At 53.8% G+C, this 15,652-nt stretch overlaps 1 protein-coding gene across 1 annotated transcript; it reads left to right on the top strand.

The window, feature by feature from the left end:
- Nucleotides 1-1,459: 1,459 nt before the first annotated feature.
- LOC116798977 (butyrophilin subfamily 2 member A2-like) lies at nucleotides 1,460-11,720 on the top strand. Its single transcript, XM_032711690.1, has 10 exons — nucleotides 1,460-1,507; nucleotides 2,200-2,316; nucleotides 4,837-4,932; nucleotides 5,830-6,367; nucleotides 6,911-7,192; nucleotides 8,178-8,282; nucleotides 8,800-8,862; nucleotides 10,036-10,209; nucleotides 10,663-10,695; nucleotides 11,109-11,720. Exons 1-10 carry the CDS (start codon nucleotides 1,460-1,462, stop codon nucleotides 11,624-11,626), a joined length of 1,974 nt encoding a protein of 657 aa, XP_032567581.1. The 3' UTR covers nucleotides 11,627-11,720.
- Nucleotides 11,721-15,652: the final 3,932 nt, after the last annotated feature.

The following is a 15,652-nucleotide window of genomic DNA, read 5'->3' as shown; positions in this document are numbered from 1 at the left end:
CTGCGTGAGGGGATCTCCAAGGTGCTCACGCATGCGCAGGAGGGGGGCACTTCCATAACCAGAGGGGTGGGATTGGGAGCCCCTGACGGGGCGGGACTGGCCACACCTCCCCGGGGCAGGTGCTCTCAATAAACTTTAAAAAGGCAGACACGCTTTCTTTGGGTTGTTGCCGGCTCTTCACGATGGACCAAGTTGCTTTTAGCGGGGACGCCTCCTTGAAGTGGGAGCCTGCCCCCCCCTTCGGAACAGGCAGCTGCCGTAGGGAGACTTCATTATTGGTTAGGATGGGTAAGATTATCTTATAGGTGACACCTGGGTGAGTATGGGGTGTCGAGCCTTCTTTCTAGGGTCTTTTGTGCACTTTTTCCTCCGCCCTAATCCTTTTCCCTCAGGCGCCTGTTTTTTCCCCTTTTCTCTGTTTGCCACCTTTCATAATAAATAGCTATTTTGCCAACTAGCAACGGTGTTTGGTTTTTTCACGTTCCAGAATCCCTCGAACCTGTTTTTTTCCCTGATATAGTTTCCCCTCCCCGCTACACCCCCCTTCTGGCAGCTGAGCTCAGAGAGGTTGCTGAGAGGGTGCCACAGCCTGTCAAGAGCACAGACTGCTCTCCACTGCTGCTTTTGCATGGGGCACAAATGACACCCAAGCCAGAAGCTGGGCAGATTCAAGGGAGATTACAAAGCCCTGAGGGTGCAAGTGAACAATATCGGTGTCCAAGGTATCTTTTCCTCCATCTGCCCATTAGAGGAAAGGGGACAGCCAGAAATAGGTGCAGAAAGCAAATCAGCTTCTGGCTTTGTGGCTGGTGCTGTCAGGAGGGTTTGGACTTTTATGACAACAGGACACTTCTTTGATGACTGTAGTCTGTTAGGCAGGCATGGGATCCACGTGCCTAGAAGAGGCCAGGGAACCTTTGGCAGCAGGATGGCCAACTTGGAGAGCTGGGCTTTAAATGGAAGGACTCGGGGGCTCAGGATCCAAAGGGGCCTTGCTTCCCCCTTCCCATTGAGCTGGGAATAATGCAGGACAGCCAGAGCAGTGACAAATGTTCCCTCCTGGCCTCCCAAGATGAGAACAGAAGGCCAAGCAGCTCAGGGGTGTGTATGGCTGTGGGGCACCCTCTTGCCGCCCTCCTGGGAAACCTGCCTGCTCCATTCCCCCTGAACTGCCTGCAGACCAACACACAGAGCTTGGGGAATGAGCCTGGGGAAGGATCAGAGATCTGTGTGCAGTCACAGGGCCACGATCTCCTTGCAATTACAGAGACATGCTGGGATAGCTCAAAGGACTGGAATGCTGTCCTGGATGGCTACGGACATTTTAGGAATGACAAATCAGCAAGGCCAGGTGGTGGAGCTGCTCTTTATGTGAGAGAGCAACTGGGATGGATCAAACTCTGCCCAGGGCTGTATGAAGGCCAGAGTGTATGTGTGAAGCATGAAGGGACTGGCTAACATGGCCAGCAGGACTCGGGCAGTGACCTTCCCCCTGTGCTCAGCACTGGTGAGGCCTCACCTCAAATTCTGGGTTCAGTTTCGGGCCTCTCACAACAAGAAGGACATGGAGGGGCTGGAGCGTGTCCAGAGAAGGGAATGGAGCTGGGGAAGGGTCTGGAGCACCAGGAGCAGCTGAGGGAGCTGGGGGGGCTCAGCCTGGAGAAAAGGAGGCTCGGGGGGACCTTCTTGCTTTCTGTGACTCTGTGACAGAAGGTGCAGCCAGGTGGGGGTCGGGCTCTGCTTCCAGGCAACAAGAGACAGGACGAGAGGAAACGGCCTCAAATTGCAGCAGGAGAGGTTTAGGTTGGATATTAGGGAAAACTTCTTCCTCGAAAGCTTTGTGCAGCTGTGGTTGTTTTAAAGCCCAGTGGGAAAATTAAGCCCTCTCAAGCCACCCCTTTTGATAGTGGAGGGCCAGCTCGGTTGGTGGAGGCTCAGGTGTGAACTAACCAGGTGGCCTTCTCTAAATGTAGATGCCAGTGTTTGAAGGCCTCACCACCCATTGCTTTCCATGTGGTTTTTATCAGTCCATTGTACCATTGCACTTTCCCAGAGGCTGGTGCATGACAGGGAATATGATCCACCCACTCCATCCTGAGCTCTCTGCCCAGGGGTCTGTGAGGCTATTTTTGAAAGGAGCCCCATTGTCTCATTCAATTCTGGCTGGGGTCCACGTCACCCCAGGACTTGCTTTTCCAGGCCCAGGATGATGTTCCAGCGGAGGCGCGGCCCGGCCGGCCCCGGGCGCTGGGGCCTGGCCCCAGGCACGGAAAGGAGCGAGAGAATGGGAGCTTCACCTGTGCGGACAGTGCCATGGTGGGAGATGAGAGGGGAGCCCCGGAACACGCAGAAGAGAAGGACAACTCTAAACCCGGGCAGATGGAGCTCGTTCAGCCCTGTAAGGCCATCCATCTAAGAGGTCACTCTAAACAAACCTACGTCTTGAGGACCTCACTGCCACCATCCCAGCTCGCTCGGCCGCAGCAGATGAACCTTAAGATTAAAGGGTGGGCTCAGCTCAGCACACACTGTGTCTCACCTAAAAAATCCACTGCGCAGGCTTGAAGGCCTTACCTGCATTTGTAAAGCCCTGTATCACCAGCGTGCTGGTAACAAATGTGGGTTGAGACCTTTCACAAATCGTTGTTCGCGAAGACTGGCCATGATGATGATGATGGTGTTCTAGGCAGGGCCATGAGGCACAGGATGTGTCTCCAGCCATCCAGGGACTGTTTCCACCATTGTCAGCACACAGCACATACCTTGGCGGGTTTGGGGAGTCTGATGTGATGTGATGGGATCACTCTGCCAGGCCTCCCCAGATTTTTATTTCAAGTATCATCCTCCAAACCACAGAGCCTTTACCTGCTTGGCCCTGCTTGATTGCAGCACATGATTCACAGTCCTGGATAACTGGGAGATGGTTAATTCCCCTTGGTCATGAGCCCATCTGTATGTTGCATCTCTTCCCTCATGACCTGAGGTGTTATGGGCCCAAAAAGCCAAAAATAGTTCCCCCTTATGTTGCCAGTCCAGATCCACCTCAGACACTTTAATCTCAGCAGCTTGATCCGCCTGTCTGTTGTTGTGATGTTCTTCAGTAGCCTGACTTTTGGGTACCAGCCTCAGTGCTGCCCCAGTCCTGTCCCTGCCCCAGGAGCTTGCACACATCCTGGCCAAGGAGACCCCCGTTCCCTGGGGGAGGATGCACCTCAGTGGGTGGGGGCACATCTGCAGTGCAGACACCTGGACCTGAGCCTGGCAGTCCCTGGGGCTGCAGGAGCAGAACAGGCAGCTCTGGGCACAAACCAGTGCAGATCAGGATAGATGTTACCCCAAGACCCAGAACCCGAGGCCCCAAAATCCTGTTTCTTTCTCCATGCAAAGGAAGGGGCCAAGGATGTCACCTCAGGTGTCTTTGGGGCTGGTGGTGGCTCAACAGATCAGCAGGAGAAGCTCAGCTGGGGGTGTGGCAGCCACTGAATCCCAATCCATGACAAGCTCAGGCTGGGACAAGCTCCAGGTGCTTTCCCCCTACTTCATTCAAAGCAGAAGCAGGCTGGGAGTGTTTTCCCCTCAAGAGGGGAAAGTTCTCCCTCCTCTTCCCTCCTGAAACTCACCTCTTCCACTCATCTCCTCCACCTCATTCACCTTCTCTCTCCAGCCTGGATGCCAGCATATGTACAGAAAATCAACAGGAGGGGAGGAAGGACTCCCTGTTCAAAGTGACAATGGCAGGACTCTGAGACTGCCTAAAGATGACAAAGCAGAGAAGCAAGGATGGAAAGGTCACATTGTTCTGGCACTTTATAGACAATCAGCACTCACTGACTGCAGGAAGGGAGGTTTGGGATGATTTGGAAGGTCTTCAGTCTGCTCCCCACTCCCCTGATCTCCTGCTCAACTCCTGGCTGGACTGAGCTTGCCCAGCACTTGCAGCTTGTTTGAGTGAGCAGAGCACAGTGCAGAGGGGCTGGATGGCCTGGAGAGCCCAGCTGGGACTGGGAGTGTGTCTGGGGGACCAGCCCATGGAGCTTCTCCCTCCTCTCCTCTGGGTGATGGCCCCCCCTGGCCTGAAGCTTCCAGCCCACGTGTGACCTCATCTAACACTTGGATTTGGCTGCTCTTCCTGCTCCTGCAGTGCCCAGCCCTGTCTGCAGCACAGGCTCTGCCACAGGGCCCTTCCCTCCTGCCAGCTGCAGGGGGGTGATAAAGCCCCTGAGCACTGCAGGAGCTGCTGTCCTTTGCTGTACACATCTGTGTCACTGGAGCCATCCCTTGCTGCTTCCCTCTTTTCCTTGTCACCCCTTTTGGCCACGTCCCTGATCAGCTCCCTTTGCCCCAGCAGGTGCCCCCAGGCCTGACTGGGCTGGGAGGGGGCCGGAACCCACAGGGCTGAGCGCCCACGGGCACTGCCTTTGCCTCCCTCAGGGCAGCAGCTTTGCCTCAACCAACCCCCCTCCATGGCCTTGCCTCTTGGCTGCCAATTGCTTTTAAGCAATAGTGAAGCTGCTGCTGCTGGGCTTTGCTCCCAGCCACTGCCTCTGGGGGTGAATCCCGGCTCCATCACCTCCCTCCTGCCCATATGGCCTCTGGGCTCATGCCAGGGATGTGCAAAGTGCTGCCACCTCTGTCCCCTCCTGAGCCCAGGGAGCAGCCCTGGAGAGCCCCTGCAGCAGGGGTGTGCCTGGGCATGCTGCCAGAAGGGCGTGTCCAGATCAAAAGCATTGTCAACCCCCCCAAATTACTCAACAACTTTCACTTTTGAGGGAAGCAGCGCAGGAGGAAATGGGACGGGCTGGGACAGGGTGACGATTTGCTTCGGTTTCCGGACAGCTCAGCTGGGATCAGGGGACCCCTCCAAGGTGCCAGGTGACGGCCAAGCAGCTCCTGCTCCAGCCCAGGGTCCAGGAAAGAGCTCAGAGTCTCCAGGTACGTGGCATCTTTTGGGAATCTGCAGACGGAAATCGCCCCCTGCCGTCCGCCAGCACCGGACGCAGTTTCCACTTCCCATTAGCAAAGTGGAACAAAGTCAGGGGCAATATGGGGGGTGGGTGGGAGAGCAGAGCAGAGCCAGGTCCTGTCTTGGCTGGGCCTTGGATGAGTGTTTGGACTCTTTGGCTTCCCTTGCTCCAAAGCCTTCTCCCACTCTCAGGGAGGTGCAGGCAATGAGTCCTGACTCGCTCAGGGTTTGTCCTTCTCCCCCTGCCCCTGTGTGTCTCTTTCTTAAGACTGGATCAGAAAAGCCAGGGCTCCATAGGAAAACAAATGCCCCTTTCTGCTGCAATTGGAGGAGATGGTGCAGCTTGTCCTTTGCTTTCCCATGGGAAATTGCCACCACTTTTGATCCCAGTCAAGTCCTTTGCCTATAAAGCACTAACCAAAGTCAGTCTGATGAGGGAAATTCGATGTCAACCTTGGGCATCCAAGTTTCTTCCCTCGATATTCCCGAAAGGGCTGAAATCAGCAATGAACCCCTTTCAAAGTGAATTCATCCTGGTTGCTTGGTTGCTTGGTTTGATTGTTTTAAATTCCCTTGTTTGTCTTCCCTTTTACCCTTTGCCTGTCCTTCCCCATCTCCAGGTTGTGCTCCAGGGAGGAGGATGCTCTGCGGTTCCCCCATCCACTGCTGTCTGTTGGCTTTTGTCATTTCCACTTTAGTTTTCCAAGTTCCTCAGGGGCACTCAGGTAAGAATCCCCCTGTTCTTGCTGGATGCTGTGCCATGGCTTCCAGGTGGAATATCTTGGTGGCTGCCAGTGCAGCAGCTGGCTGGGAACAGCAGAGCAGAGAGCAGGGTCAGGTCCTTTCCTTTGCTGTTTGGTGTCCAGGCGGTGGTGCAGGGCAGGGTCCCTGTGCCAGCTGCCCTCAGCCCCTCGTCTGCCCCGGCACAGGGACGCTGCCAGCGCCATGGCCCGGCCCGGCAGCACCCCAACCACGCGCAGCAGCCGCTGCTGTGTCCCAGCTCAGCTGCCTCAGCAAACTCACACTTCTCTCTTCTTCCTACGGGGGCTCTCCCAGCTCCACTCACCGTCACTGCACCCCCCGGCCCCATCACCGTGGCCAAGGGCGAGGACGTGGTGCTGCCCTGCAGCTTCTCCCCGGGGCAGAATGCACAGGACACGGAGGTGACCTGGTTTCGGGAGCAGTTCTTGCCCTTTGTGCATCGCTACAAGTTGGGCCAGGACCAGTACGGGGAGCAGATGGTTCAGTACCAAGGGCGCACTGAGCTGGGGAAGGACGGCCTTGCCAAGGGCAGCGCGGACTTGAGGATCTTCCATGTCCAACCATCTGACACAGGGAATTACACCTGCTTTGTTCGCCGTGGCTCAGATTACGATGATGCTCTGGTGGAGCTCAAGGTGACAGGTCTGTAGTTTGTGTCCCCGGTACCTCTAATTTACTTGTTCACAGCCAGTGCTCTTGTTCCCTGTCCTTCTGCCCAGAAACAGTCTCAGGTGGTTGCTTTGGAATTAGGGTTTTGTTAAGTCCCTTGGTGTAAAATATCAAGAATGTCTCAGAGATGTAAAATTGCCCACCGAGCAGTCATAAGGAGCTCATGAATACTTCCTCCTTCAGAATTGTTTTTGATATGGTTTTCTTCATAAAAGCAGGTATAAAAAAAAAAAAATCTGTCATTGGGAAATAAGGGAAGAATATCCAGGTGCTTTATGTTTTAATATCCAGGCCAGTGGCTTATTTTCTGCAGTAGTGGCCTCCAAACCAAATGTCTCTGTTCCATGAAAGAGACTGCAAGAAATGTCCTGACTCCCGGTGACATTTGTCTGAAAAACAATCTGGGATTTGTCTCTGTCAGTTTATCCACGTCAGGGAGAGAAAGAGCCCAAGCAGGTTATCCCCTGATATGCAGGACCCCGCAGGGTCAGCCGGGGTCTCTCTCTTTGCCCGCAGCCAGCGGCTCTGCCCCGCTCATCGCGCTGGAGCGCTACGAGCACGGGGGGATCCGGGTGGCCTGTCGCTCTGCCGGCTGGTACCCACGGCCCCGGGTGCTGTGGCACGATCCCCACGGGCGCCATCTCCCGTCCCTCTCGGAAAACGCTACCCAGGACAAGAATGGGCTCTTTGCAGCTGAGAGCAGCATCATCCTCACCAGGGCTGGGAACCAGGAACTCTCCTGCTCGGTGCAGCACCTCCCGCACACACCGGGGCAGGGATCAGCCCTTTACGTCTCAGGTGAGTGGAGGATGGGGCACGGCCCTGCCGACGGGCCCCACGGAGCTGTGCTGGGCACAGCACCCCCAGGCCCCTGGCAGGACACGTGCTCAGCGTGTCAAGGCCATTTCCATCCCACCCGTGCAAACGGCCGCGGCTTTCGGCAGCGTTGGTGCAGGAGTGCTGCCAAAACCCACCGGCTCCGTCTGCAGGAGCCGCTCAGGGGGCAAAGGTACAACCCTCCCTGTGGCAGAGTTTATACAGACACCTGGCTGAAAGTAGCACATTCCTAACACTGGAGCTAAATGAAAAAGGAGAAGCAAACCCGTGCCCTTAGTCTCCCCTGCTGTGAAATCCTGTCCTACAGGTTTAGTACAAGAAATAAATCCTTGTGTCTTATTTTAGCACCTGCAAGTATAGAATGTAATTCTAATTTTTCCTTATTGCATGGGAAAGCCTCTTTTATCACTGGATAATCTCAGATTAGAGATGCAATGATGAACTGCATTAACCATCTACCAAAGGGCACTGCAGCAGCACATCCTTTCCAACTCCACCCTGCTCCTCTTGGAGTTTAGAAATTAACAAATCCTGGAGATTTTATTTCCTTGGGGAACCATTACCTTTCTCCTGCTGATGCTGTTCTGCACTGAAGTGTTGCTCTTGATGCACATGTCACCCTATTTGTGATCCTATGTTGCCTAAGGATATATATATTTGTTTTTTCCCAAAGGAAAAACAAAAAAGCATGATTTAATGAGAAATCATTTGGTTAGAAATCCATCTTCCATTTAAAAATCCTCCATAAAACGTCACTAACCTCAGAAAGGTGGAAATTGCCAAAATGGATTTTTTTTTTAATGTCATTTTCTACCCTTTTTTGGTGTACAGTCTGGTTTTCACCTTCAATGGGATTCAGATGGAATGACCTTGTATGAAACAGAAATAATCTCCTTTCAATTGCTACTTGCACAGTAACCTCCCCTTTGGGGATTTTATTTTTCAGATCCCTTTTTCCAAGATGCCCATCCTTGGAGGATTGCCCTGGGCGTGGTCCTGGCTGCTGTGGTCACTCTCCTTATTATCGCTGTTTGTCTATTTAAAATTAAAGGTACCACCCTGGGTTTGGGGGCTGGGGAATGGGCTGGGCAGCCATCCTACTCAGCCACCTCTAGTCCTGAGGGATGAGGGGATGGAGAAACACCAGGATGGAACCAGAGTCTTGTCCTGGTGTCTCAGGCACATGTTTGGTGCCAGGGAACTTAAAACCCAATGGCCTTAATTTCTGTCAGAGAAGAAAAGAAAGCTTTGTTCTCCCAGAAGAAGGCAAGGAAGGAAGTTGGCATTAAAGCAGCATCAGCTGCTCCTCTGCCCCAGCACAGAAATGGAGCAAGAATTTGCTTTGACCTGCAAAGAATCCCTGGCAGTTTGGGGGGCCTGGCAGGGCCTCCTTTCCTTTGGAAGATCCCTCTGATGGGAGATGATGCAGAGGAATAAAGGGAACTGAAATCCTCTCTTTCTTCCTGGCAGGAGATGGGGCCGCTGGGTCGTGCGGGCGCTGCAGCACGTCCAGGCCCCGTGGCCCTTCTGCCCTGGGGGGGCTGTAACTCCTGCTGGGGGTCCATCAGTGCTCGTTGGAGGGGATGAGTTTCTAAATTATTTCCATTTCTTTCTTTCTTCACAGGAAAGCAGCAGAAAGAAATAGGTAAGCTTTACTTTCCCTTGTCCCCAGTTTCCTGCTGGGGTCCATCAGTGCTCGTTGGAGGGGATGAATTTTTAAATTGTTTTCATTTCTTACTTTTCTTCACAGGAAAGCAGCAGAAAAAAATAGGTAAGCTTTACTTTCCATTGTCCCCAGGTTCCTGCTGGGGGTCCATCAGTGCTCTTTGGAGGAGATGAGTTTCTAAATTATTTGCATTTCTTTCTTTTCTTCACAGGAAAGCTGCAGAAAGGAATAGGTAAGCTTTACTTTCCATTGTCTGGAAACTGGAGAACATTTCCAGTGGAAGAATTCATGGGTCACATTTCTGGAGGACATGAGGAAGGGAAATGCTTTGGCTAGTGGCTCCAGACCATGTGAAATTAATTGATTAAATGCTGTTGTAATTTTCAGGAAAATCATTGCAGAACCAAAGTAAGTGTGATTAGATGTTGTAGCAACAGTGAACGTGGCTTTTCAAAGTGCTCTCAAGGTTCTTGCCGAGTCTGGAGGAAGCTTTGGGGGAGCACATTTCATTGTGCAGGGGCCTCAGCTGTTGTGAGCACTGCAGAGCACAGGCACAGGGCCCTTAGGGAGCACTGCAGGGGACATTTCACCCCACGCTCCTCCCTTGTTGCTGCAAACCTGCCCCTTCAGCGCTGCCCTGGAGCTGGAGCCCGTGCTCAGGTCTCCAGCAGCACGGTGCTGATCTCTGCCCACAGCGGGCTCAGGGAGGGTGGGGGAGACCCCCAAAGTCTTGGGAAGACAGGTCCTGAGGAGCTCCTGGGCTGCAGCTTTTCCCTCATGAGCAATTTCAGCCTCCTCCCTACCCCAGCAAGTCTGTCCTGGCAAAGGATTTTTTGCAGCCTGTAAGGGGTGTTGGGTTCATTTGGGCTTTTTTCTCTCACTTTTAAAGTGTGAAGTGAACCAAAAAGTGGTTCACTCCGTGGGTCACTTGGTGATGGGTGGAAGGAGAGAGTGAATTTGGGAATCCAAAATTCAAGGTGACTGAAGATGGTGTGTGGGGATGGGAGCAGGTGGGGGCAGCAGTAGAAGTGGCAGGGTGGGAGTGCCCTGGTGCCCTTGGAGATGAGGGACCTGCCAGAGATCATTTCCTGCCCCCAGGTTGAGCAGGACAAGCTGCCCCATGGGTGGGGGAGCACAGCTGCAGGCTGGGGGTGGGACAGGGCTTTGCACTGCTCAGCCTTGGCACAAACCCGCCCTCCAGCCCGTGCAGGGGGTCCCAGGAGAGGGCAGACAGGGGATGTCCAAATCAATGGCCCACAACCCATTTGTGCTGCTTTATCTTCCTTTTCAGAGCAACAAGCCCAGGAACTTGGTGAGTATCATTCTCTTCTGTTTGTGGGAGTCTTCTCAGTTGGGCATTTTTTCTCCCCTGTGTTTTTCATGTGTGCCCTTGTTTTGGGCACAGAACAAATACAGAACTTGTTTCAGAAATATTATTTTCCATTGGTCTCTGTGTGGTTTTAGGCTCTTCCCTGTAATCGTTCCGTACTGAGAAGAAAATTCTTTCAGTTCTCAAAGTCCAAACTGACCATAAATGCATGTCTGAGTCAGGACAGGCAGCGTGATTGGATTTGTAGGAAATGGGTGGAGCCCTTCCATGTAGTCAGACACTGAAGTTTTGAAGCAACTCACTGTGAGATGACTTTGACAAAGATAACATCAATTCAGAAAATGTGCACCTCCACTGGCATATCATTCCCCTGAGCTAACCCAGCCCCAGTGTGTTTGATTGCCTCTGACCTGTGGTTTTTGTGTTTTTTTAAAGCCTGGAGAAGACACGCAGTGCCTATAGAAGAAGGTAAGTAAGTTTGGTGTTTCCTGGTGCTGAATCATCTTGCCTGCTTTAATGGCCCTTCCTGGCAGTTCCCCTCCTGCAAGTGATGCTGCTGGGACCAGGCTTGCTTCTGCTGAGCCTCCCTTTCCTTTGGTGCATGTCCCACTTCCAAGCAAATCTGGAGAATCCTTGTCCTCAGTGAACTGTGTGCAATTCTTCATCCTGGAGCTCTGCTGATGATCCTCTTCCCTCTCTGCTCCCTCTCTTCTCTCTGCTTCTGTTTCTCTTCCTTGCACTGATGTTGTCACCTTGTGCACCTTGCCATGCCCCACTCTGCCAGCTCTCCCTCACCCCCTGCTTCTTCCTTAGGCAGCCCCAGCAAAGATGTGTCCTGGGCCGAGCTCTGCCCTGATGTGTTGATTCCATCTGTCCTGCAGGGAACGTGGTTCTGGATCCAGACACAGCCCACTGTGAGCTTGTCCTGTCTGACAATGGCAAAAGGGTGACACGAGCTGACACACGACAGAACATCCCCGACACCCCCGAGAGATTTAACGTGTGCCACTGCGTTCTGGGCTGTGAGGGCTTCACCTCGGGGAGACACTACTGGGAGGTGGAGGTGGTGGAGGATGCAGGAAGATGGGCTGTGGGGATTTTTAGAGAAGATGTGAGAAGGAAGGGTTATATTGAGCTTAAACCAGAGAAAGGCATCTGGGCAGTGGGGAAACAGGCAGTCATGAAAGCTTTCACCTCCCCTAGTCCCACTGAATTGTTTATAATCAAGGCTCCCAGGCGGATCCGGGTCTTTCTGGATTATGAAATGGGACAGGTGGCATTTTTCAGTGTTGATGAGGGGATTCCCATCTTCACGTTTCCACGGGTATTGTTTGAGGGGAAAATAGTCCACCCTTGGGTCTCTATAGGTCCTGAGACATGTCTGAAAATATGGCCCTGATGAAGAGGAGGCAGTAAGAGAAGGGTCTCCAAGGGTGGAGATCTCGTTACCTCTCTGCACCTCTCTTCCATGCTGCATCCCTCCAAGATCTTTCTCTGAGGCCAGACATGCTGTTCTGGTCCCACTGCAGATCAGTGGGAGAGGCCATGACCAAGACCTTGTGTGATGAGATCACCCCACATCATTTCCAGGTGTGGGGAAAAGGGACTTTCTCTCCTGCTTCTGAGGGTGTTCCTTACACATGGAGGGTGGAACCATTGTTTCCTTGTCTCAGGCTCAGGGAGCATTTGGCATGTAAATCCCCCTCTCTCTGTACACTTTTCTTCTTAGTATTGTTGCAGTTCCTGTTTGTTTTATGGTATCATTGCAGTTTCCAGTGAATTGTTCTTCTCTCCACCCATGATCTTTGCCTTTTGTGCTTTCAACCAGAGGTGGGGGCAGGGGGAGTGAGCAGCATCTGCTTTGGGAGGGTCTGGGTGGGAGCACTTGATTGGGGAGCACCATTCCTAAAACACCACACATGCTTTCACACCAGATCCTCCATTCCATGGAGATCCAGCAGGCCTGGACCTTCCCAAGGGAAGGCTTCCCCCCAACAGAACTGGTAAGGAGGGAGACTTCAGTGCAGGTGGTGGCTTTGTTGCCTAAACTCAGCTCTTGAAAGAAACCTCCAAGACCAAATTCCTGAGTTTTAGAAGCCAGACATTCTTTTATTGTGGTGCACTGAAGTGACTCCAGCACGCCGGTTGCCCTGGGAATCAGTTCCCAAAGTGCACCCAGAGGGATCCTCACCACAGCTGATATGTCAGCATGACCTGATTCTTCCTGTTTTGTTCCCCACATTCCTGTTCCATATTCATGACATGTCGAGGACCAGGAATCGGAATGGGAACGATTCCGGAAGTGGAAAAATATGTACAGCGATTGAATGGACTTTACACATTGTGTGTTTCCCCCGAATTTGTATCTTCCGGGCATGCCCCGGCCTGCTCACCCCCCCCCCCTGCACCTCTGTCCTCTCTGCTGACTGGCTGGAGAAGCTGCGGCAGGACACAGCCCCCATTCGCCCTCTCCTCCCCTGGTCCCTCCTGCGCTTTTCCCCCCCCCGTTTTGCCCACGGCTCAATCCCGGTTTGTCCCCCGACCTGTCTGTCTCCTGCTCCACCCTATGTTCTGGCCCTTTCCCTTCGGATAAAAACCCCATGTGCACGCTGGATTAAAGATTCTACCTGCACCCCACCTTTGTGTCTGGGATCCGTGCCGTGTCGTGGCCCCATTCCCCTCCCCCGTTCGGACCGCGGCAATGACATTTCTCAACACTTCTTAGCATGCATACATGTCCTTTTAAGGTCTCTGAGGGGCTTCGTTGGGGATCTCTGGTGGTCATCTGCGTCTGGAGCCCCCAAAGTTCTGAGTGACTGCCTTATGACCTCCTTTAAGACAATACCCCTGATTCTACATCAACCCAGCGTCACCTGCTCGGCTCCTTCAGGACCTTCATTGATTCCCCACCTTGCTTGGCTGCTTGCTTTCAGTCAAAGCACAGGAATTTTCTCTGGGCCCTTCTGCTGCAAACACTATGAGTTCTTGTTCCATCTCTAAACCCCAAGATCCCGTTGCAACAAGTGCCCAGCCCCTCCTCCTGGAGAAAAGGTGTGCACAGGTTGATGATGTGTTCTGTCAGGAGCAGGGAAGAGTTCAAAGGCTGTGCAGTATTAGAGGAGCTGAGGTGGATGCAGGTGGGTGGTTTCAGAACCAGGTTTCTGGGACCGTCAGCAGGAGCCTGGATCCTGGATCTCCCTGGGCAGGATGCTCAGAGCCCTCCTGGCTCAGCAGCACCACAGGCACCTCCAGCCCGCTGGGAGGGCACTTGGGGACAGCAGGCACAGAGCAGTGGCCCTGCTCTGGGTGTCCAGGCTGCCCACTGGGGCGAGGGAGAGGGCTGGCTCCTGCCCTGGCTCTTTGCCCAGGTTTCTCCTGCTGCCAAGGGCTTCATGGTGGAGATGTTTGCAGGGCATGTGCCACCTCCATGGCTCAGCTGGTAAATGGGGGACAGCACTTGCTGGGCTTTGCAGCACAGCTCTGTATTCTCCAGGCAGTTGTTTGTGTTCCCTGGGGCTGATGGCCTCATCCCCACTCGTAGGGAACTCAGGGGGGTCCACTCTGCTTTTTCCCATCCCTCTGAAAGCCACAAAATCCAGCAGGGTGAGAGGGCAGCTGTTGCCAGGTGGCTCTGCTGCCTGGAGCTGGGAGATGATCTGGGAAAGCAGGACTGGGGACAGGCTGGCTTGGGAGGAACCACAGGAAAAGACAGAGGCAAAGACACAGACACACAGACACAGAGACACAGAGACAGACACACAGACACAGACACACAGATATAAAGGTTAGGTGTGGGAGGTTACCTTGGCTGAACACCAGGTGTCCACCGAGGCTGCGCTGATTCCCCTCCAGAGAGAAAAGGGGGGACAAAAAAAAAAGTAAAAACCTGGGATTTACTAAGAAAGGCAGTTTTATAGTTACATGGACAAAAAAGGAAAAAAAACCTAATGACACACAGGCAAAGGAAATTAACAGTAAAATTCTACTTCCCACAAGAACTGATGATCCCCTGCCACCAGGAGCTGTTCCCAGCAGCTCTCCTGGAAGAGGAGAGCCAGCAGCTTCCTCCTCGCTTTTTTATATCTGAGCTGACATATCATGTTATGGAATATCTCATTGGTCCATATACATCAGCTGACTTCTTCTAGATCCCTCCCAGGGAAAGGATGTTATTCAGCTAAACAAACCCACTACACACAGACACAAAGACAGAGACACAGAAACACAGACTCACAGGCACAGACACAGACACACAGACAGACACAGACACAGACACACAGACACACAGACATGCCCAGTCACACCACCAGACAAAGGCACAGGTCCCCTGTGGCACCCACATCACCCCCAGCACAGGCAGCCACGTCTGCTCCTCCTGCAGGGCTGGCAGGGGGTCACTGCTGCAGGTGACCCAGGCCACCCTCTCTGCCTTCCTGTGCCCATCTGCACACACCTCCAGCAATGGCTCGGCCCATCTGGCCAAGGGGTGCCCCTGTCCCACCCCCGGGCCCTCTGACCCCCCACAGCCAGCTTGATGCTCTCTGCAAACCCGCAGCCCTCACACACGCAGCCCTCAGGCACCCCACACTTCTGGCACCCCTGACACCAGCAGGGACCCTCGGCCTGACTCATCCCCCTGCCTGCCCCTGGGCTCTCCAACTCACTGGCCAGCCAAGCTCACGGACAGGCTCCGTTGTGCTGGTGACCAGTCCCTTTTCCACCCTTTTGGCCTCTCCCCTGCCTTGTCCTCCCAGACTCCTTCCACTCCACATGGCTTTAGTGCTCACACCTTTCCGCTGGCACCCTCAGGTGTCTGGGACCCCTGCCTTTCCTCCCCAGCTTTCATCCCCAGCTGTGCAGAGGTACAGTCACAAAAGCCAGGCTGGATCTCCCTGGATTGACACCTCTGGATCTGTGATCCCAGCGATCAGCACCAGTGAGGAGCTTGGCTCATAACACTTCTTTCTGCTGTCCTTTGCTGTACACATCTGTGTCACTGGAGCCATCCCTTGCTGCTTCCCTCTTTTCCTTGTCACCCCTTTTGGCCACGTCCCTGATCAGCTCCCTTTGCCCCAGCAGGTGCCCCCAGGCCTGACTGGGCTGGGAGGGGGCCGGAACCCACAGGGCTGAGCGCCCACGGGCACTGCCTTTGCCTCCCTCAGGGCAGCAGCTTTGCCTCAACCAACCCCCTCCATGGCCTTGCCTCTTGGCTGCCAATTGCTTTTAAGCAATAGTGAAGCTGCTGCTGCTGGGCTTTGCTCCCAGCCACTGCCTCTGGGGGTGAATCCCGGCTCCATCACCTCCCTCCTGCCCATGTGGCCTCTGGGCTCATGCCAGGGATGTGCAAAGTGCTGCCACCTCTGTCCCCTCCTGAGCCCAGGGAGCAGCCCTGGAGAGCCCCTGCAGCAGGGGTGTGCCTGGGCAT

This window comes from Chiroxiphia lanceolata, chromosome 27, assembly GCF_009829145.1.
Source record: "Chiroxiphia lanceolata isolate bChiLan1 chromosome 27, bChiLan1.pri, whole genome shotgun sequence".
Lineage (NCBI taxonomy): Eukaryota > Metazoa > Chordata > Aves > Passeriformes > Pipridae > Chiroxiphia > Chiroxiphia lanceolata.
Note: the sequence above shows the minus strand (reverse complement) of the source record. Positions and strands in the feature narration are given on the sequence as shown.